The sequence below is a fragment of the Bos grunniens genome, chromosome 1 (assembly GCF_055505025.1).
Source record: "Bos grunniens cultivar Pamir isolate PY7600 chromosome 1, Bosgru_T2T1.0, whole genome shotgun sequence".
NCBI lineage: Eukaryota > Metazoa > Chordata > Mammalia > Artiodactyla > Bovidae > Bos > Bos grunniens.
In genome coordinates, this window is record NC_141165.1 from 26714405 (window position 1) to 26737476 (window position 23072).

Genomic DNA, 23072 nt, shown 5'->3' on the forward strand with positions numbered 1-23072 from the left:
TGCTGAGGATGGTGTGGTTGCAGTCAGTGTGACACTTTTAATCATCCTGAACAGCTACCTTCAGAATATTTAGCTAGAAAGGAAGGTAGATGGGCTCTGGTGTAGAGTCATTAACATGATTGATTTTTTTAGTATTAAAAGTAAACTGGATTCTTAACTGGAAGGGAAGGAAATGGTATAAGCATTTATTGGGCTAGTTGACACAACTGGAATATGGACTAGTTTTAATAAAAGTATTGTTTTACTATCAGTTTTTCTGAATTTGGTAACTGTTCTATGGTTATCTAAGAGAATATCCTTGATCTTAGGAAATACTCATTGAGGTATTCAGGGTAAAGTGGCATGATGTTTTCATTCTACTTTTAAATGGTTCAGAAAAAGGGTAAATAATGTGGATATGGGTGTGTAGAATGCAAGATATGATGATAAGTATGGCAGCATGTTAAAAATTGGTGAGTCTGGAAAAAGAATATATGGAAGTTCCTTAAATTGGTCTTGCTACCTTGTAAGTTTAAACTTATTTTAAAATAAAAAGTTTTTTTTTAACTGTACAGTTTGTACTAGTAAAGTGTATTTTTCTTCAAATATGTCATCTTGAAAGGCACTGACCTTTGTCTTGGTATGCAAGTCTGAATTGCTTAAGACATTTCTAGAACCCACTTCAAAAATAGACCTTTCAAGCATTCGCTGGTGATGGTAAATCAGTCCTCTAAGGTTTGAATTTTTTAGAAACTATCAAAACCTATTTTCAGCCAAATACCATAAATAAAGCAAGTCGTCAGACTAACACATGCTATTTTAGGTATAAAATGTATCACATTTAATACCTAAAATATTTGACTAAATATTTATACCTATACTTGACTATAAAAGTACAAGACTATTTTGCTTGTATAATTGATAGGTAGTCCTGAAAGTAGTTCCAAAAGCTGAATTCTGCAGCACATTGATGAATAAGGTTAACAATTTGGAAGGAAGTTAGTTCTGTTCTAAACCAACCATGTCACTTCGTAGTCACAGTTTGTGAAGAACACTGGCACACATGCTGCCGCAGAGCAGGGAGTGGCTGTCTCAGAGGAGGGCAGGGAGCGTGTGGAACTAGGTAACAGATCACAAGGGCAAGAGTGAACGTACACAGGAGTGGGGTATCTCCTGAGTCTTTCAGGACTACAGGGAAAAAGGAGACAACAGGCTTTACTTTGGCTTTTGGATCTGTGACAGAGTCATTGTCCCTACACTTGCCCTTCTCAAGGTGATTTTTGTAGCCACCTCACTCCCTGCCTTGTGAAGGTTGCTTGGAATTGGTAACAGGAGGAAAGAAATCGTAGGCAGAGTGCCAGGCTGTGTATATTATATACACTTCATTTACAAACCTGTCTTTAAAACTGTTTTTTCTCCTTTCCAATCACAGCCAATTTTAGAATCAGGAGCTGTAGAGCTACTTTGTGGACTAACCCAAAGTGAAAATCCTGCTTTACGAGTGAATGGAATTTGGGCTTTAATGGTATGTTTCACAAAGAGGAGAAAGCAGTTACTGAAGTTAAAACTAAAGAATGTTTTATTTGGAGTGTCTGAAATTTTCTTTTTTAAAATCTTAACTCTTTTGGCTCAGTTTTATGAAGACCTAGGACCTAAAAGATTTCATTCACCTTTCAGATTTGAATATAAGCAAGTTTCATGGCCACTGTGTTCCTTGGTTCTCCTATTTATTAAGAAAAGTAGAATTTGGGGGAAAAAGTTTTCTTCATCATGAACTCATTGATATCTGTGTAGAGCTACGTACTTTGCAGGGTGGTTTTGTGTCTCCTTTAAAACGTCTTTGTGAAGTAAGCTAGAGTATACGTATTTTACAGATGAGAAAACTAAGCACAGAGTGGTTGAACAGCTTGCCCAAGGTAAGAGAGTTAGGTATACATGCTCAATAATTTCTTAGCAGTTTCTAGTGAATAACTTGTAATAATCTGAATTCTAAAACTGTGTAACTATGAAGTCAGAAAACCATTTTTCCTTAAAATTTTTTCAAATAAAATCTATTGAAATTGAAAATCATAATTCTACATGAGTTTTTTAAACATAATTATAGCAGTTAATAATTCAATCCAATATGCCAGAAACTAAGCTAAGAGTTTATATTTTCTATCTGTAATTTTTATTTTACATTATATTGGTATTGATTCACCTTGCAATTGAGAAAATGGAATTTAGAGGGTAAATGAATCATCTAAGGCCTCACAGCTAATATATGCTAGAAACGGGTTCTGGGCCTGTCCCCGGCCCATGTTCATCCTCTGGTACTGTGCTATGTCTGCTGTCTTTTCACCCAAATTTTGGGATGGAAATAACCGTCTTTCAGGAAAGCACTGAGTGTATCAGATTCAGTTATTTTTCTTCTTAACTTAACAGCTTTTGGACTTCTCTTTCTTGAAACTCTTTCCCAGGAATTTTTTTCCCCCTCACTTTGTACTCAGCCTCCTTTTCAAGCTTTTTCTCGAGACACTCCCCCAAATTTCGTTTCCCAGTTTGCACTTCCCTTTACACTATAGTTTCAGGGACTTCATCTGCGCTCGTGGTTTCAGCTCCCGTCACAGAAGAGGTTGCTTTGGAATATGCATATCCAGGTAGACTTGTTCCCTGTTTCCCAGGTTGTCACTTCAGTGGCTAATGGGGCTTCATTTGAGGGCTCTCTGACAAGTACAGTTTTAATGCTGAAAACTAAACTTAGCCCACTCTTCAAATTCATATTAACTGTCTTATTCTCATCAGTCTCCTTATTACCAGCTGTTATGTTCTCATTCACAGAATATAAAACCTTGGAATTCTCTTTGGCCTGGGTTTCTTGACACCCAACCCAGTACTCTTTTTGCTCTGACATGTTGCCTATATTCAGAATTTCATCTTTCATAAGTCTTGGATCCTTCATTTCAAAAAGTTCCTGGAGGGCAATAACCACATATTATATTAAGTCTCTAGTTTACAAGAGATTTTTAAACCAGAAGTTGATTTATGAATTATTTGGAATTTGCCTTTTTTTTCCCTTCAGACATGTTGTTATAGCTTCAGGTTAAGCTAGGGTAATCTATAATATGTCCAGAAAGGAGAAAAAGGAGCAAAATAGCTCCTGGCCATCTGGGGCTGCTGGTCTTGGGTACATCTCTCCCCTCCGCCCCCGAGAACCTCCTGCATGGTTTGGCCAGCCATATCAGCAGTACCAGAGAACTGTGAATGCAGTAGGTGGTTTGTGCCAGTAAAGTTAACAAAACCCGCTGTTTATTTCATGCATAATAGAGGAGTAGCTTTAAGTCTTTCTCAAAGTACTTGTCACAGTATAGTTGTTAGCAGTCATTTTGTTATTGAAGTACACGGAAAGCAACTTGATAGCCAGAAGGGTATTCTCGAAAATAATAACCAAGCTCATAGATACAGAGAACAGATTGGTGGTTCCAGAGGTGGGGGTGGGGGTGGGAGAAATGGGTGAACTGTTTTGTTTTTGTAGTTTAAATAAATTGAACTAAATAAATGAAAATTTAAAAATTATAATAGTAGGTTTTGGATTTATTTGAGAAGTCTTAAGACATGAAGATGCCATGTCAGAAAGTGGTCGTATTTCTCATTGAGGAGTATGTATAGGAGTGACAGTTAACTTTTCTCTTGACAGACAGAATTATAGGTGATTAACAGGAATTATAAAAATAATGTGGCTTATCCTTAAGGATTTTCTGCAGATTCTGTTTATACTTGAAAATTATTAGAATTACTATTAAAATATAATTTAATAAAGCAAATGTAGACGTGATTCTTGAAACTTCTTTAATCCTTCCAGAATATGGCATTTCAGGCTGAACAAAAAATAAAAGCAGATATTTTGCGAAGCTTGAGTACTGAACAGCTCTTCCGGTTATTATCAGATTCAGATTTGAATGTGCTGATGAAGACATTGGGACTTCTTAGAAACCTACTCTCTACTCGCCCTGTAAGTAAAATCACCCGAGTTTCCAGATTAACTAGCCTGGCATATACATTACAGAGCACTGCCCTGCCTCTCTGCTCCCATCAACATCTGCCCAGAAGTTATGATCCAAGGCATGCCCCTTGCCAAAGAAGCCAGGAGTTGATATTTAGACCTGTCACCTTCCTAGATGTTCTGGAGCTGCTTCACCATGTGGCCTCCACTCCTGCATGCCTGTCCTGTCTCCCCCTCTTGGTCCTACATGCTAGATGGGAGCCTGCCTTTGTTGCTTTATTCTGACTTGGTTTGCCAGCCAGAATGGGTTTTCTCATCTGCCTAAATGTCTTATCTCTGGGGCCTGAGCTTCTGTCCCTTGGTAGACTCCTCAGTGCCATCTCCTTGCCCACATTGACTGGACTGACCTCTAGAGGTGTCAGCCTGGAGAGCAGTGGGCATATGTCAGAGCAGGAGAGGCTGAGCCTTGTTGTGGGGTCTTTCTTGCTGTTCTCTAATGTTCCCCAAACAGCAGGGTCAGTGGCCTTCAGGCAGATAAACATGGGTGGTTCCCTTCTGTGTGCATCACTTTTGTTCTGAGTCCTTTCTGTACATTTGTGCCCCAAAAGCGTATTAGTAAATCTACACCATATTTTCCAGGTCCCTGGCTTCTCCTCCTCCCCAATCCATTTTTTAGCTTCCTTACTATTTAGTATCTTTGGGCTCAAGAATCCTCAGTAATTGCAGTTCTATATTCTGTCAGGCCAAGTGTCTGCTATCTTCATCTTGAAGTCATCAACAGCAAAAAATTGAAGGCAAAATATAGCTTCACAACATAATACAGGCACACCTTGGAGATACTGCTGGTTTTGGTTTCCAGACCACTACAATAAAACAAGTCACAAGAATTTTTTTGATTTCCCAGTGCATGTAAAAGTTATATTTACACTGTGCTATAGTCTGTTAAGCATTATGTCTTAAGAAGAAAATGTATTGTTAACATGCCCTAATTAAAAAATAATGCTGTTGGAAAAATGGCACCAATAGACTTGCTCCACACGTTTACCACAAACCTTCAATTTTTTTTTATTAAAAAAAAAAAAACACACAATATATCGTCAGCATGCAATAAATTGACTTGAATTTGAGCAAACTCTGGGAGATAATGGAGGACAGAGAAGCCTGGACTGCTGCAGTCCATGAGGTTGCAAAGAGTTGGACACAACGACTGAACAGCAACAACATACTTGTAAACAGGGTTCTGTGGCCTCTGGTCCTATACTCATGGTGTTCTCTATGAAGCAATTGTGTACTGCCCTGTAATGTTTAACTTTTGGAAGCCTTCTGTTCTTTCCTATTGTCTTTTTCTTTGTTCTCCAGATGATAATTGTGGATTTCCCATTGTTTTGCAGCACATAGATAAAATAATGAGCACTCACGGAAAGCAAATTATGCAAGCCGTCACTCTTATTTTGGAAGGGGAGCATAACATTGAAGTCAAAGAGCAGGTATGTGTTCCCCCTTGTTTTTTTGAGGAATATCTTTTGAGTGTGAGTACCAAGAGGAATAGTAGTTAGGAACCTCCTGAGTCACTCTGTTGGAAAAGACGGTGCTGAGTTCAGAAGTGCTGTAGACACAGGAAGGGTCTGAAGGAAAAGACCCTCCACCATCCCTGAAACTCTTTTCAAGAATTCTTCCTCCTGGAATGGAAGAAGACATGAGCAGAGTCTATAGTTTTACCCTGTGTCATGCACTATATACAGTGTCTGTCACTATGGGGATGGACGCCTCTGACCATCTTAGAGTGAATCCTTCTCCCAGGATTCACATTTCTAGCCCTCCGTATCACTATGCTCTGAACCAAATTCCTGCAACTTCCTAATGAAAACCCCCTTATGCTGAAGACATCTTTTATTTCTTTACTCTCATACATCCTTCTTCCTTATTTCTATCTCATACCCCTTCTTTCTGTTGTGTTTCAGTAGGGCAAGTTTAGGATAGACATAAAAGTACAGAGGCTGTATGTTCATTAGGGAACAGTTTGGGAATTACTTTTCTCTAGTTCCTGGGGTTTATTACAAGATTTTTAACATAGTATATACGACATTTTGTCGTAAAAGAAAAAGTCACCTGCACACATATTTTTAACTCAAGATCTGAGATAATGGTAATGTTCAACTTGCTGACTTAAATGTTGGCTCTGTGGGTGTGTTCATTTCACAGTTCATTGAGCTGTACACTTACATGTATGGAAGAAACTTGCCCAGGATCATCTGTGGAGAGTTGGGCCCACTTCCTTACCCTCTGTGTTCCTGAGTTAAAGCAATTCATCAGGCTTCAGAAGAGCAGTCCAGGAGGCAAGAGTAGTAGGACTGGGGAGCTCTGTTGGAATTTGTGAGCAAAGAAGGTGATAGATTGACAAAGTGATTTTAGACAGACGTTTTAGGTGATTCTTATTGAAATTCAGTAACGAGCAACTATGTTTTGTGATGAACAAAATTTGAACACGGAAAAACTATGATTTTGTAGGCATCACTGAAGTTAGGGTAAATGAGATTCATTTCTAGAACACAATAAAGACGCAGTGGTCAAAATAAGCTATTCTACATGGAGAGCATAGAAATTTGTCTGTGAAGAAGCTCACCTAGATGGAATTCCACTAACTTGAAAAGTGAAGCAAGGTAGAAAGGTGAGGCAAGATTCGGATGGGGGCAAAAGAAAAGACCAACAACAATAAGGTGTTTTGGTAGAATCCAATGATACCTACTCACACAGGTTTGGGTAATGGGAAGTGTGGGTGACTATGGGGAGGCTTAAACTGCCTGCTTTTTAGCTAGATGTTTAATTCTTCTCAAAAGAATCAAAGATACATTCTCTTTTTATATTTTATTGAGGTATATGAATATATAATAAGGTACATATATTTAAAGCATACAGTGTGATAAGTTGACATATGTATATGCCATGAAACAATCACTGTGATCAAGATAGTGAACATATCTGACCTTAAAACAGGAACACAAGAAGTGTTCCATTCTAACCTCTCCTATTGAGCATCATACTAAAACTGCATTATCCATTTCAGGGGTTTAGCACACTTGTTTCTACAAAGGGCAAGGTAAATATTTTAAGTTGGCAGGCTATACAGTCTCTGTAGCAACTTCTTAACTGCGATGTTGTAACCTGAATTCAGGTATAAACATTATGTAAGCAAGTAGATGTGGCTGTCTTCCAGTAAAACTTTATTTACCAAAACAGGTATTGGGTTGGGTTGGATTCAGCCTACAGGCCATAATTTGCCGATTACTACTCTGTATCATTGATTTCCAGTTGTTCACATGAAAGCTTGGATGTGTGTATGTGTTGCTTTTATCTCTGCTCCCTAGCTCATGTGTTAAATAGGCTTGGCCCAAGAACTAACTTAGTCTCTTTAAGATTTGGTTTCTTGTCTCCATCAGAATACTCACAGTAGGAGTGTGTGGGCTTGAGAGCAGAACTGTAGCTCACTCTGCCATGCTGGACAAGCCTGAGGATGCATGGGTGTATTCTTACCTGCAAGAAGGGGAATCACTTACCTATCTTGCTGGCCTAGTCTATTCTGAGGGCTGTTTCCTGAAATCCTCCCTTCTATCCCTTGTCCTAGTAGGTAAGAGAGAGGTAGTTCTTCCCTAGGTGAGTCTAAATTCTTGTCCATAGTTAAGAGTCCAATCCTGTTTTTCCTCTTTGCTGTCTCCTCAGTCCTGAAAAATTCAAGGGTGTTGTGCCTGTCAACACTTCTGACAGACACACCATGTACCAGATTTCAGGTCACTGAAATCTGACATCTTCCTCAGGTCATCTCTCTCCCACTTGTGGGGCATATCAGGGTCTCCTCATTATGATCTAAACACCCTGGAATAATAGTCCCCCAATGCCTTGGATCATAAATGGTCCATTTTCTGTTTCCTGTATCCTAGGGACAACCTCAGTACTCACTCCTTAACAGTCTAATCACTGTGGTGTTGTTAACCCAGGAAAAATAAGACCATATACCCTTTAAGATATTTGAGGGTTTGGGCCATAGGAAGAAAACATCCTCTTCAATTAGCTATAACCTGTAAGCTTAACAAACTAAAGTCTAGCAAAGAAATAGGTTAAAATTGGAGAAAATGTTTTTGAATTCAGATCCCATCCCCGCCTCTGGTCCCTTTTCTTTGAGAGATTCCTCACTGTGCTCGTGGACTTGGTGCCACTTCCTCCAAGAAACCTTCCCTGGCCCTTCCCTGCCCTTGTGTTGTCACACGGATGGACTTGGTGCTTTCTCAGTTCTGCTTTCACCTCAGTTGCACCACAGTGAAATGTAACTGTGTGTTTGCCTTTGGAGTTAGGGAGTTTGTCCTGTTCCTCTCTCAGCCTGTTGCCCAGTGGAGTGGGCGGAGTTCAGGCACATTACAGGTGCTCGGCCAGTGTTTGTGGAATTTCTGGGGCTGGCACTGGCTCAATATCCCTGCCACAGGCCCTTCACCTTTACCTTAATCCCTGCTACCTGCTGGTTTGGCTGTGAGGATGTAACAGCTGACAAGAGTAGGCTCTTCTTCCAGTACCAAGGTGGGCACCGTCCTCAAGAGTGCCAGCTGGCACAGGCTCCCTCCACCCTGCACATTAGGCCAACCTGGACCAGCTCCTGCACACATTTTTCTTCCCTTTCTGTTCCTCTGGTAGGGTTCCAAAAAGTCAAGAGGTCCTCATCTCATGAGGCTAATGGACAGGGTCAGGTCTTTATCTAGAAGGTCATGGGCTTGGAAACAAGTAGCATCTAGAAGGAGGAGTAGGAGGAGTTATAGCACCTACAAAGCTTCTACTCAAGAGACTACTGCTTTGAAGAAACCTTGTGGGTTAGTAGTAAGAGTGCCTTTTAAAAATGAGAATTTCAAGAAAATAATAATAAATTACATTTTCCCTTTGATTTATGTGATAACATGACCATGGCTGCCTTTGCCTAGCAGTGATGGTTTATGCCTAGAAAGAAGCCTCTGAAGCATTTGGGTTTTCGTCTACCTAAGGCAGACTTTTTTAGGTGTGGTTACTTTTCTGGGCAATGACGTTAGGGGATAAGAAAGCAGGGCATTCAGAGGGGAACATGTGAGAATCAGGAACATGTACTGCAGGTGGGAAATTGCCCAGGTTCTTGAAAGAGCTTGAGTCTGGGGACTTCAGAACTTTCCTGACCTCCTCCCGCCCTTTGTTCTTTTCCAGACACTGTGCATCTTAGCCAACATAGCAGATGGGACAACAGCAAAAGAACTTATTATGACCAATGATGACATCCTGCAGAAAATCAAGTATTATATGGTAGGCCTTTGTCCCTGCATGACTCTACCCTAGCTGCACATTAGAAGGCGAGGACAGGTAGCGCTGCTAGCTTGAAATAAATTGTGCAGAAATTAAACAAAGGATACAGTCCTCTGTAACCAATCCCAGAAATCCTCTTCCATCCTGAAAACTGAAACAACACCAAGCCCTTGAGGCTTGTACCACTGGGCAGTGTTCCCACTCATCACCCCATTTTTCACCCTGTCACCTGATTGCAGCCTTCTTACACAGTGAAGAACTTGGGCCCTTGGCCTTCTCTCAGCGCCCCTAATCCTGTCTTCCCTCTCAAAGCTTCAATCCTGTGCAGATGAACCCTCTAGTCTCTGGTACCTCTGGCTCTTATTCTTTGACCAGTTTGTTTTCAATCATAATCTGCTACCTACCTGTAGACACCTCAGCTATGTACTGCCAAAGCCTTACCGGGATCTTGTCATCACCAGAAACTGCCCCTTGCCAAAATCTGGAAGTTAGACATGCTTCCTCTCTTCATTCTGTCAGTGTCTCCTGCTGCTGCTGCTGCTAAGTCGCTTCAGTCGTGTCTGACTCTGTGCGACCCCATAGACGGTAGCCCATCAGGCTCCCCCGTCCCTGGGATTCTCCAGGCAAGAACACTGGAGTGGGTTGCCATATCCTTCTCCAATGCATGAAAGTGGAAAGTGAAAGTGAAGTCACTCAGTCGTGTCTGACTCTTAGCGACCCCGTGGACTGCAGCCTACCAGGCTCCTCTGTCCATGGGATTTTCCAGGCAAGAGTACTGGAATGGGGTGCTGTTGCCTTCTCCGCAGTGTCTCCTAGGGAAACCCTAACTGTGGATGAACCTGTCTTCTCTTTGTCTGCATGGTGGAGTTAACAACTATAGAGAAAGGCACAAAACCAGACGGACTGGTTTCTTGTTAAATGCACACCCACGTGTGCACTCAGCACTGCTTAGTGTCCCCTCTGCTTCTCCAGCATGCTGGCACCTCCATCCTCCACAAGAACAGGCTCTTACCTTCTCATTGTTTAGACCTCACCTTCTCTTTCCCTCATGACTCCTAGGGGCGACCTCACCTTTTTTTTTATGAGGGAAATAGAAGCCAAAGTCTTCAGTGGTTGCCTATTACACCTTGAATAAAATCCATCCTCCCCCCACCTTTTGCTGCCTGTGAAGTCCTGCATGACCTGGCTCATCTGTGCCCCCAGCTCCTTTCTTTCCCCTCATACCTTTGTTCACTAGTGTGGCCTCCTTTTGTTCTTCAGAGAGGCCGTGCAAGTTCTTTCCTGCCTCAGGACCATCACACATGCCCGCCCTTTTGCCTGGACCACTCTGCTCTCCATTCCTTCATGGGGTTCCTTCTCGCCTGTTGGATCTTAGCTCAGCTGACACTTCCTTCTGGACTCTTGTCTGCGCAGGTTATTCTTTGTTACTGCATCCTATTCCCTTCTTCAGAGCACTTAGCTCAATTATCACCCCTTATAGTTGTTTGTTAGTGAACCTACTGAGCATAAGCTTCACGAGGGCAATGATTGTGTCAGTTCTGTGTATAATTTGTATATCTATCACCTGTAGAGTGCCTAGCCTTTAAGTATATGCTTGGTGTTTGATGAATAGAAAAGTACAACTTCAACCAGGAACTCCACTACCTTTCCAATACCAGATCCATGTAGGATCGCCATAATCTTTTAAAGGTTTCTCTGGACTTCCCACGCCCATCGAGGACACCTGTCTCTCTGCTGCTGTTCAGAGCCAGACTTCTCAAGAGCATCTTCTGAATGTGCTCCCTCCTTCCTCACCTCTAAATTCACTCCCAAGCCCACTTCATCTGGCCTCTGCCCCCATTGCTCAACTCAAATTGTTCTGGTTAACGCCACCATTGATTCCATGATGCCAAGTCCAAGGGCTAGTTTTCTTTCCTCATCTTACCTCATTCACAGCAGATTTCAACTCAGCTGGCTGTTTCCTCCTCCTGGAAACATTTTTTCCCCTGGCTTCCATGACATTATGCCTCCCTTCTTAGCCCTGGACCCTCTTCTCTTTTCTTCCTTGTATGGTCCTGAGATTGATGGTTCAGTGCCTCTGTTGCATAGCGGAGAGAGCTTGCAAAGACTGTTGTTTGGCCCCTTTTCTCACGAGATTCTGATTTAATAGTTCTGGGGTGTAGCCTGGGCATCAGTGTTTTTTTTAACCAACTCCCAGGTGGTTCTTATGTTTGACCAGAGTTGAGAACCATTGGTTTAGGGAACCTTATCCACTCCCATGGCTTTGACTGTCATCTCTGTTCTTTGTTTGGTTTCTGGGCTCCAGTTCAGTAGTCAGTTCTGATAGATTAGTCATTATAGTTTTTACACTGTCATTATAGTATTACAGTCATTATAGTATTTACATTGATACCAAGCAATGCAAAACACAACATGGCCTTCAAAAGCCTTGACAAGAAGCTACTCCGATGGTGTCTACAGTTTTACAAATGCCGGTTCTTTCTTCATGAGGGGAGCAAGATCCAAGGGCCACATGGAGGGTATACCTCCAGCCTAGACCTCTCGTCAGAGCTCAGGACTCCCATATCCTCCTGCCTCCTCCGCATCTCCATGTGGCTGTCTGAAGCCTCTTGACATTGATGCTTAAAAATCAGTTCTTAAGTATCTCCCCTAAACCTGAATTTCCCTCTCCTGACCGTTTCTGTCTCGGTACAGTGGCACTGCCATCTACCCTGTTGCTCACCTCTAGGAGTCAATTTTGATTTCTCCAGCTCCTTCACCTCATTAATCCGCTTTGTCAGTAGGTCCTGTTAGCCTTCCCCAAGACCGATCTGTGTGCTGTTGACTTTTTTCTGTCACCACAACCCTCACCCTTCAGGCCACAGCTACTCGTGCCCTGTGGACCATGATAGCCTCCTAGACACCTCTGCACTGTCATTCCAATCCCTTCAGCCTGGATGATCTTCTAAAAATGTAAATCAGATGTTGTCCCTCCACTGCTTAAATCCTTCAGGGCTTCCTGTCACCTCAGTGAAATCCATCCTTACTCTGGCCTACAGGGGCCCACAGTTAGCCATGCCTGCTTCTCCACGTTTTACTCTGCTTTTCCTTCTCAATATGCACAGCTTTACAATTTCTTCTTACCGCAAACCCTTTCAGGAACTTTTCCTTCTTCTTGGTGCCTCTTGATCTTTGTATACCTGGCACCTTCCTATTTTTTATTCTTCCTCTGCATAAGTATTGCCTCCTTTAAAGAGATCTTTTCTGTACGTTTCACTTAAAATTAGTGAAAACTTCACCCTTCAGTTTTCTCTATCAAGCAATTTGTTTTCTCAAAAAAAAAATTCATTGAGTGAATGCTGGATGTAAATGCTTAGTGTTGCAATATAAATAAGTTTGTTTATTCAACAAATACTCATTCATGGCCTGATGCTGGGAGTAGATGGTGCATTTTATTCTGTTTTGTCTTAGTGGAGCCCAAACTGGACAGCTCTGTAAAAGCCTTGGCAGGTAGGAGGGAAAAAGAATCACCAGCCGTAGAATTCTAATGAAGGAAACCATATCCTTTATCTCTGCTTAGTTCAGATACAGTTTTACGTGGCAAGAAGAGTCTGTCCCAGCCTTCAAGAAACTGTTGAGCATATATTATGTCATGGTATTTCCCAGATATGCATGAGTTATTTAAGTGTACTGAGAACTTTATTTTTTTAATTGACCAATTGAAAAATCACCTGTATGAATTTCCCTGGCGGTCCAGTGGTTACCAGTGGTTAGGACTCCATGTGTTCAATGCAGGTTGCAGATCTGACCTCCGGTCAGGGAACTAACATCCCACATACCACATGGTGCAGCCAAAAACATCATCTGTAAAGATGTTTAGGGTCCTCTTTCATTTAAGAAAAAGCACTCTATCTGGATAAATAATAACAAGCAAAAATGGTTGTACTTTCAGTACATTATTAAGAGAAATAAATGAGACTGCGTTTAGAAGAATAAGGAGAGTCCTTAATAATAGTAGAGACTCAGTCAAGTTTTTTATGCTGTTCCTAAAGAAGCAAGCAATTTGAATCAGATAATCAGTAGCCAAAGGGATAAATATTAAGTGCACATCCATCCAGTTTATTGGCCCTGAACGCTTCCTTATGTAGACAGAGAATAGTCAAAAGCATAGACTTGTCCTAAGCCAGTGTTCCTGTGTGTATGGGTTGAGTTTTGCAGACTGCACCTGTGGCCCTTGAGGTGTTTTGCTTGGCCAGCCCGAGGGTCTCTAAAATTTGAGTATGGAGTCCTGGCAGCCTTCACTCCCCAGTGTACCAAATTTCCCACCACTCTCTGTTGTCTTTAGCCCAACCTGTTCACCCATTAGCACTAACTTTGTACCCCTTGAGACATTTGGATTTGAGGCCCCTGCTTCAGACTTTTAGGCTATTGGAATTGTCTGTGGTATGTTACAAAAAATTACCTCAAATGAGAGTACCTCCTTTTTTTTTCTGTTTCTGCATCAAATAGGGTCATTCACATGTCAAATTGCAGCTTGCCGCAATGTTTTGTATATCAAACCTCGTATGGAATGAAGAGGAAGGTAAGAGATTGGTGAGATCTAAAAAAAAATTATGGAGAAGAAGGTGTCAAACAAGAATGGCATCAACTGCCTCAAAATCCTGGGTAGAGGCACCACTCATTGGGCCCCAAGCACCCAACAAAGTCTCCTAGGTATGAATGAGAATCTGCTGGCCTAGCTAACATGGAGTCCCCACCTTGGAGTCAGCACTGTTCCGGAGTACTGAGCGTGGGGATTGGAGGAGACCCTAGAGAAGTGACAGCCCTTGCCCTTGAGAGCTGAGGAGGAGGATGGTGAGATGCACTTGAAGAAGATGAGAGGTGAGGGTGGGCGGGAGGGCTGACCTTTCACTGTGTGCAGGGGGAGCACACGGAAGGACCACAGGCAGGTAAGCTCGGGGGAGAAGAGGGTGGCTGGTGAGAAGGGAGAACTGCACCGTGCCTGGTGAGGCGGTGAGTGTGAGCAGGCCTCTATAGCGCTCCACCTTGACTGTGCATTCGCATCAGCCAGTTAAGTCAGAATCCCTGGGGTGGGCTCCAGGCATAAGTGGTTTTTTAAATTCCCCATGTGATTCCAGTAAACAGCCAAGGTAGTGAGGAGTGCAGTGGGCCTCAGTGTTGGATTGGCTGCATGAGCACCACCTGAGGGACTTTGTAAAATGCAGATTTCTGCGCACCACCCCTGGAGATTCTGGTTCACTGAGTCTCAAGGAGGTCAGTGCATGAGTGAGTCACTGTGGGCGCCTCAGTGAGGAGAGAATCTGGAGGAATTACACTTTGCAGTGGGTCCAGAACAAAGCAGAAAGAGGAGGAGCTGGGTTCAATGCATGGGCCAAGAGACCACTTGCCGGCCCAGGTGCCAGGGAAACAAGCTGCCCTCAAGGAGGTCCTAATCTAGTTGGAAGATGGGACAAAGCAATGTGGAGTTGGAGGTGCCATGGTCTGAGAGGCAGCAGGAAGTGCTGGGAAATCAGAGGAGAGTGGGTGGGAATAGAGGGGGTGGGAAACGAGACTGGTTTGGAGTAGGAAGAACCTGGCTAAGTCTGTCCAGAAAAAAAATGATGAAAATGAGGCCTGATGGCAGGACCTTGTGCCCAGCTGAAGACTCTGGCCTTGACCCTGTGGTCTGTGGAGAAACTGATCCAGCAGCAGAACCCAGGGAGCAGGGTCCAAGAGGCCAAGAGACCAGTTAGAACACTGTTAGAGAATCCCAGCACAAGGAGATTGGGTTACACTGGGGGAGCTGGTTTGGGGGGGATGGAGGGGGCAAGAACACTGGTAAGGCTCCAGACTGTTGGCTGTACATTAAAGAGAGCAATGGCCTGGGTAATATTCCCAGTAACCTGCTAGCTTTCATCTCTCAGGCTCACAAGAACGCCAGGATAAATTACGAGACATGGGCATCGTAGATATTCTACACAAACTGAGTCAGTCACCAGATTCAAATCTTTGTGACAAGTGAGTATCAAAGTTAAAGGTCCTTGCTTTGGGGTGTTGAATTCTTTGTTGAAAGAGTTTAAATTGCTTAGTAAGCCACAGGGTCAAACTCAAAAGTCTTTTAGATTCTTGGCTTCCCTTTTTAGTAATCTGTGAGCCAACTGTGTGACATCTGAGTCAGAGATAAACCAATAATTGGCAGATTATTAAAGATTTTCATCTCACTGTGAATGAATGTGAGCCTGGACCACCATCATGGGAATCTAGAAAGGATCCTGAGGCCATTCCCTTTCAGTCTCTTGATCTTTAGAATAGAAAAGCATGTGGCCTTTTGGAGAGCAGAAATGAGGGCCAATTATAAAAGCATTCATTAGCTCAGAACCTCACTAAGTGCCTGCCTTGTGCCAGCCCAGCCTGGCTGCTGGGGCTGCAGCTGTGACCAGGAGGGAGTCCCTGTCCTTAGTGAGCTCACCATTTACTAGAGGAGGCGAGAGTACAGTCTGAGACCCCTCTAACCTCTGGATAGCCAAGAATGTTTTTTCTGGCTGTGAACACTTACAATACAGCCTCCATGTTCCAGCTCACTTTCATCCTGCAGACTCTTGGGCAGGTCTCAGAGTGCTCCGTGGTCTGGCCCTGCCTTCCTCATGCCCCCCTGCCCCCATGCCTCCTCTGTGCTGCAGCCACACCTGCCCTCTTATAGGATCACACCTTCGTGTGTTTACACATTCTGTTCCACCAGATTTGCCATCCCAGGCCTCTCTCTGACTTCCCATTCATTCAACAAGTACTTTTTTTTTTTTAATACTGACCTCTTCCAAGCATTGCTTCAGGCATCAAAGATATAAGGGTGAATAAAATTGATGAAGTCCTTGCCCTCGTGGAACTAACGTTCTAGTACAGAAGACAGACGATAAGCAAATGAATATGTAATGTGATCACATATAGTGAGAGGTACTGAAGGTATAACCAAGATGAAGGGATGGAAAGTAAGAAAGTTTCTTGTCATATAGATTAGTCAGTAAAAGCTTCTCTGAAGATGTGACATTATTTGATCTAAGACCTCGGTGAAATGAGAGGGTCTGCCTAGCAGATGTTTAGAAGAATAGTATTCCAGACAGAGGGGACAGGAGGTTCAAGGTCCTGAGGCAGGAGTGAGCTCGAGCATTCAAGAAACAGCAAGAAGACCAGTGGAATGCGGAAAAATAAATGGGCGGGAGAGTGAGAAGAAGTAGACGCAGGGAGGCAGTAAGAGCCTTGTAGCCTGTAGCATGAACTTTGGCTTTTATGCAGTTTAATAGGAGGTCATTGGAGGGTTTTGAATGGAAGAGATAGTATCTGATGTGAATTTTTAGAAGCTGGTTCTGGTGGCTCTGTGGAGAATGGTTCGCAGTAGGGCAGGAATGGAAGCGGGGAGACCAGTCAAGGCTGTTGCAGTTGTGTTAGGTGAGAAGGGAGGGAGGTAGTGGTGGGAGTATTGAGAAGTGGTTGGATTCAAGATTTAATATAAAGGCAGAGCCAACAGATTTGCTCATGGATTCGATGTAGGATATTAAAGAGAGGAAAGGAAAATGCCTAGAGTTTTAGCCTGAGCAACTGAAGAGAGGTCTACCAAGATGGTCATTTGCCAAGATGCCAAGAAAAAGAGAAGAGAAGGATAATCAAGTCTTGGAGAATCAAGAGTTGTCATTTGGTGTGCCAGCTTTTGGATGCTATTAGCCATCCAAGGGACTCAGAGGAGAGGGGCTGAAGATATGAATTGGGATAGTATATCAACCATGGAGCTGCCTGGAGTCACCTAGGGAGAATAAACAAGAGGAGAGAAGACAGAAGGGCTAAGGACTATGGACTGGGATACCCCACCTCCACCCCAGCATTTAGAAGAGAATGAAAAATGTCCAGCAAAAGGTCAGAAAGAACAACCACTGGGAGACGCAGAGACCTGGGCAATAGGTGTCCTAAAAGCAAAGGCAGAGAACGCTTGGACAGTGACCATCCGTCCTTCAAATCAGGTTATCACCTCTGTGGAAGTCTTGCCAGATCCATTCTCCACCCTGGCCCCCAGACTTTGCTAGGGACCCCTCTGTGCTCCCATAGCACCCAGAGGACACACCACACTGTGTCATGGCTGTCAGATTGCTTATCTGCTCCAGGGAAGGAACTTGTTTAACGGCTCCTCGAGTAAATGGCTGGGCCAGATAGAGCACACAGAGCTGGGCTCCTGCCTTCCTGGAGCTTGCTATCCAGTGGGTTAAAGAAAACAGATCCCCAAGCTGCTGCTCAGATGAGTATGCCATCGAAGGCACATTGAAGTCAGGGCGGCGCATGCTGAAGGCGGGATTTGAGCTCCACCTTGAGAGCGGGAACCTCCGCCTCCACAGCAGCAGTAACAGACTCTGTCAGCCCATCTCTTCTGGCCAAGAGCCAGGCTGTTCCCAGGGTTTTTTCTTGTGTTTGTTCAGAAATTAAAATAGTTCTGCTTAAAACCCTCTCTGGAACGACCTGAAAAGAGACCTCACCAGCATGAAGTGAGGTAGGTTTAAGTTCTGGCCTAACATTACTTGGAGAAGGAAATGGCAACCCACTCCAGTATTCTTGCCTGGAGAATCCCAGGGACGGGGGAGTCTGGTGGGCTGCCATCTCTGGGGTCGCACAGAATCGGACAAGACTGAAGTGACTTAGCAGTAGCAGCAGCAGCAGTATTGTTTCCCAAAACCTGCATGGCACATATGTTTTCAGCATTTCTTAAACCCCATGAAAAGAATCAAGGTCCAAGCTACTCTACCTCAGTCCATTTAAGGAAAGGTGACCTTGCCTTAAAGCCATCCATTGGAAAGACTCCTTAGATAGTAATAGGTAGCAGAAAGATCACGGGGGCACAGTCTCTGAGGTCCAATATAGCCAAACCCTTAGAAAGATCCACAAGGAGTCTGACTTGGCAGTTTTAAAGAGTAATGCAGAATTTTGATCAAGACCCTCATGTAGACATTCCCACCATGGCACAGTCTGTGACCTAACAGCAACATCTCTAAGTTTCTTTCTGTATTCAAGGCTGTGTGACCTTTTGACTTTCAGACACTTAACAGATGTGGAGTTATTGCCAACTAGACCTCTCCACCCCAGGCTCAGAGGGCCTCGGGTTTGTGAAGTTATGGCCAATGAGAGGTAGCCTATGGCATTATTCAGAAACTGTTTCCTAGGAAAACGACCTCATAGAACCCAACTCGCTCATAACTTGGAACGGTTTTTATGGAGCTTTCTGTTCTAATGGATTGGACTGTTTGCAACGATCATCTTTATAGAGTCTTAAATAATTGCAGGAGTATCCCTGAGCTGATTTCCTTTTAAGACTATAGATTGTATCCATTACACCACCAAAGAAACTGTGCTTGAGTCCAGCTTTTTGCATGCCCTGTCTGCTTTGGTATATAGCTAATAGTAACAGAAAATTTTAGCCTTTTCTTCCCATAACTTAGAAGGGGAAAGAGACCATTGCTAAAACTTGACTTCCACAGTTGCAGCTTTCACCAAGCACATGATGGGAGAGTAAAGGAGGCCTTCTCAGTCCCAGGTCAAAGGAAGGCACTTCTTTGGGACAGGTTAAGGCATGGCCTACATTGCACACACAGTTTCCTCTTCAACTAGCTACCTTCCCCAGTCACCATAACAACCCACATCAGTCAGTGTCATCAGGCATGATGTGAAGGACAGGATAAAATCATAACCTACCTCCCACAGTTTTGAGCCATGCAACAGACTCATCCCATGAGCTCTTGGCCCCTCCCATGCACTTTCTAATCAGCACCTACTCACCCCTGCCTAGGTCAGGTTTGACAGAGGAGAACTATAGAATGTCCGTGAGTTGCAGCAGCTGTAAGGACAAGAGCAGGACTACAGGAAGGGGATGTAGCCAGCATGAGTTTGCAGTGTGTGCTGACCACAGATCTTTGTCCCTTATATAGTAGGCACTCCATTGGGCTCACCCCAGTTCCCTTGGGGGAACCTATTTTTTTACTTTCCCAGCTGCCATCTTTGAGCCTTGATTACACTTCTGAGATGATGGCTAACAGGAACTCTGTGATTCCAGGGCAAAGACGGCGCTGCAGCAGTACCTGGCGTGATGAGAACACCCTGGGCACCTGCGGGCATCCCACATCCTTGATAAAGGAAGTACAGGAACTAGCCTCATTTGATTCCTTCTATTTGCACAAGTCACCTTGGACTGCAGGGAGCTGTTTTGCAAAAGCAATTTGGTAGGCTTAGATCTCAAATTCATCTTGAGAACATTTTTTTGAGGTAGTAATTTCCTCAGAGGACTATTGTGTTTTGTTTTGTTTCTTTCTGAGCTACCTGGACTCTTTATTAGAACAATCAATTATTTTCCTTTGGACCTACAGTTTTTTGCATATGCTGCAGCCACTTTGTGAGTGAGAATGGATGTATGTCTGCACACACACGGATGTGTGTGTGTTTGTGTATGTGTGTGGATGAAGGTCAGAATGAATGAATATGTGTGTGTGAGGGATACCTCAGAGTTTTCTTTTCTTATTTTGTGTGAAAATCTCTTTTCTACAGATTTTCCAGGGTTTAAGCATTGCTTGCTGTATTAAAAAAAAAAAATTTACTGAATTATATACAGTTTGAATGAAATGTTATTTTAAAAACAAAACAATTGTTAAGTGTTCCATAAAGGTTATGTTGAACTTTGGTCAGATGAATATTTGTAAGTAAAAAAATATATGCATTTCTGAACCTCAACTTACATAGATTTTCTTTATAAAAAAAAAAAACAAAAAACAAAAAAAAGAAAAAAAAAAGAAAAGGTTGGCTATAGTTGGCCTGAGTAACAGGCATGATATATGGTGCTGTGCAAAATAGTAAGCTAGCATCTTACTGCCGTCAATATCAGCAGGTACAGAGCCTCTTTTCAGACTAATTCAATAAGCTCTCAGGCTTCCAAGTCAGATGGACAGGTTGGAGTGGAGTGAGGCGACAAATACAGACATCAAAGGGAAATGTAACTACTGATAGTGGAAACCCAGCCACGACTGGTGGACTCCGCTCGGCAGGAACTGGGCACCAGGAGCCTCCCAGCTGCCCTAAACCCTGTCACTGGTGTAGCAATAGATGGCAGGATTTAGATCCAGTCATGGAAACTTGTGCTCCAGCGAAAGTAGGTCACCACTTCCTGGAAACGAAGTCCAATCACCTTGTGCTTCCTGAAACAGCATATATCACTGTGAAACTAAAGAATGTCCTACAGATGCATCTGTAGGAAGAAGCAGAGAACAGAATAGTTTAGAAAGCTGTTTTTCTCTTGGCTGTACTCAGCAAATTCTATATACTTGTCACTCAGGACTGCTATTCAGTGTGCTTTCGTAAAGTGAGATGGAAATTTTAGTAAATGATGTGGCTAAGATCTTTTCCTGCATGGAGCCCAAAGCACTGAAGTTTGAGAGAAGGGAAGGGGGTCCCCTTGGGAGGACCGAAGATGACAGCTTTTTCCAGTCAGGACTGCTTTGCCCTTTGGCAGCCCTTAGCTTGGTACCTGCTCCAACTTCTGGGTCAGCTTCAAGGTGAACTCAACATGATTACTCCTGACTGTTTGAAGGTACAACCAACCTTCCTTTTCCCTTGGCTATAAGAAGTTCAGAGGCATCGTGGCCAGGAAGCAGGGTCTATGCTCAGAAGCTTGCCCTGAGTTTGTGCACCCGATGGGCTCCCAAACCTGCCTGCCATTCCTGACGGAGCTGCCGGTGGTGCAGCCACTCCATCACCAACCTGCTCCTTCCTTGGAAGATTTAAATATGTTTGATTGCAAATGAATGTTTTTAAAATGTATTTAATGCCATTTTTTTTTTTCTGTTCTCAACATGACCACCCAAGATTCAAACACAGAGATTTCCAAGTTGTATTTTTTCTTTCAGAACATTAATGATTTTAAAATCTGTCCCAACAGGGACTTGGGTTTTGTGCAACCATCAGAGTGCTAATGTGCAGAAGCCAGTTTAAAGAAAATGGAGTGTTCTGGGGGTAAAAGCCTTATTTAGGCCCACTCACTGACATTTCTAGTACTGAGAAAATATCCTTGGTTGGCATTTGTAACACAAAACACTATAGAGTTGGTATTTTTAAGTACCAGGTAAATATAAATAAACCAGTAATGAATTGCTGAGACAATCTTGAACCCAGATAGCATTAGAAAGCTGAAAGCCCAATGAAATGACACTTTGACACTTAAACTCTGTGGATAAATCTTGCCTGTGGCTATAAACAGATGGTCAGAGGAAAAGTGCTTTATGATAATTAACTTTTCTGATTTGAATGAAGGAAAATGTATTTATTAAAACAAAGCTGTTTGCTGCTTTATGCAGATGCAGTGTTCTGTCTGCAAGGAAGTGGGGGGAATGGAACGTGGGCTTGTGTCTCCACCCAAGTTCTTAACTAAGCTTCTCGCTCTCTCTAATACTGCATTCTGTTTCTCCTTTTGTGCCCTGATTGTAACCCAAAATTTATGAACTAGAAAAGAATGTCCAATTTAATAAGTTGCATTTTTTTTCCTTAAGCACTTTATGCAGAACAATACATGTTCTTCTGGTAGTGTTTGGATAATGATTTTTAACACATGCTAATAAAAGCCAAGAAAAAAGCATGCAACTTCTAAAAAGGAGTCTGTTTTCCAAATATCTAGAACAGTAGGAAACATTAGAAGATGATGTGGACTGACTTTCGAAACCCGGATTCTTGATGATTTAGAGGCTGGGAAGTGACTGCATTTCAGAGACAGAGCTAGTACCCTAGGATAACTGTGGCTTCCAGGAGCCTCTGCAGCTGTCTGCAGCCCCCTTTCCCACTGACAGGTGCACACTCCCAGGGCTCCCCCTCCATCCTCTCCTCTTCTCTTTCTGTGTGCCACTCCCCCGCCAGCACCCGCTGGACTCAAGCCCGGAGCTTAGCAGATGACCTGTATTTCCAGCGTGCCACCTTCTTCCCCTCCTCCCCCATGTCTGAAACGTAGGGACACGCCACCTGTCTCTTGGCCTCACTAGAATCTGAGGGAAAGCCAAGGATGCCTGCCCTAGAGCGTGAGGGGAAGATGGTGAGGTGGTTGGTGGGGGAGGCGATTCCCCTGCCACAGGAGGAGCTTGGAGGCGAGGCTTGGAAAAGCAGGGACTGACCACTGATCCTGCTGGAGAGCTGACAGAGAAGTCCCAGGACCTTGCCACCTGTGGTGGGGCTAGTGCTGCCCTGGACCTGCCCCTGGCACTGACCTCCCTGGGTGCTGGGCAGGAGGCATGTGTCCATTCCCAGCCTGAGGAGGGTTTTGGTCCTGACCTGGCTTCAGGGCAAGCTGAGGGAGCCATGCTATGGCCCCCCAAGTGCCTTCCTCCCTCTATCCCTTCAGCTCCCAGCCTTGGCCTTGGCTCTGCTGGACGGTCAACCCCCTGGCTGAGTGGAGGGCCTGAGACAGTCAGGCCACCTCCTTGACTTAGTGGGACTAGGCCTGCCCTCCACCCTCTCGGGTGCTCACACCTGGGAGAAGCCGTAAGGCCTTAAACGGTGCCCATCCCACAGGCCCAGGGTGTCTACCAAGGAGTTCCCTCCTCTGTTGGTGAGCAGACATTTCCATCACTTTCAGGAGCTTCTCTTCCTCTCTCTTCACCCCACCCTCATTCCTTCTGCCAGGAACCTTCTGGACTCTGAGAAAAGAAGCACCCTTGCAATAGAAGGAAGGGGTGTGTCACCACACCTCCTACCCCAGCCATGTCACCTATGTCCTCCTGCTTTCCCCATCCCAGCCCTGCCATCCCAGCCACATCCTGGG

The 23072-nt window shown here is 43.8% G+C and overlaps 1 protein-coding gene across 21 annotated transcripts in view; it reads left to right on the forward strand.

Annotated features, from left to right (window-relative positions):
- ARMC8 (armadillo repeat containing 8) overlaps nucleotides 1-21899 on the forward strand; it is a 108890-nt gene extending 86991 nt beyond the window's left edge. For 7 of the 21 annotated variants that reach the window (XM_086359748.1, XM_086360408.1, XM_086360951.1 and 4 more), the window contains 7 exons: nucleotides 1412-1504; nucleotides 3821-3970; nucleotides 5353-5448; nucleotides 9176-9271; nucleotides 13760-13832; nucleotides 15175-15268; nucleotides 19335-21899. In XM_086359748.1, the coding sequence (XP_086215874.1) occupies nucleotides 1412-1504; nucleotides 3821-3970; nucleotides 5353-5448; nucleotides 9176-9271; nucleotides 13760-13832; nucleotides 15175-15268; nucleotides 19335-19368 (636 nt within the window). In that variant the 3' untranslated portion in view covers nucleotides 19369-21899. Of the gene's footprint in view, nucleotides 1-1411; nucleotides 1505-1853; nucleotides 1896-3820; nucleotides 3971-5352; nucleotides 5449-9175; nucleotides 9272-13759; nucleotides 14111-15174; nucleotides 15269-19334 lie in introns of those variants that run through there. The other 14 variants (XM_086359498.1, XM_086359827.1, XM_086360876.1 and 11 more) reach the window with 7 other exon arrangements.
- The last annotated feature ends 1173 nt before the right edge of the window (nucleotides 21900-23072 follow it).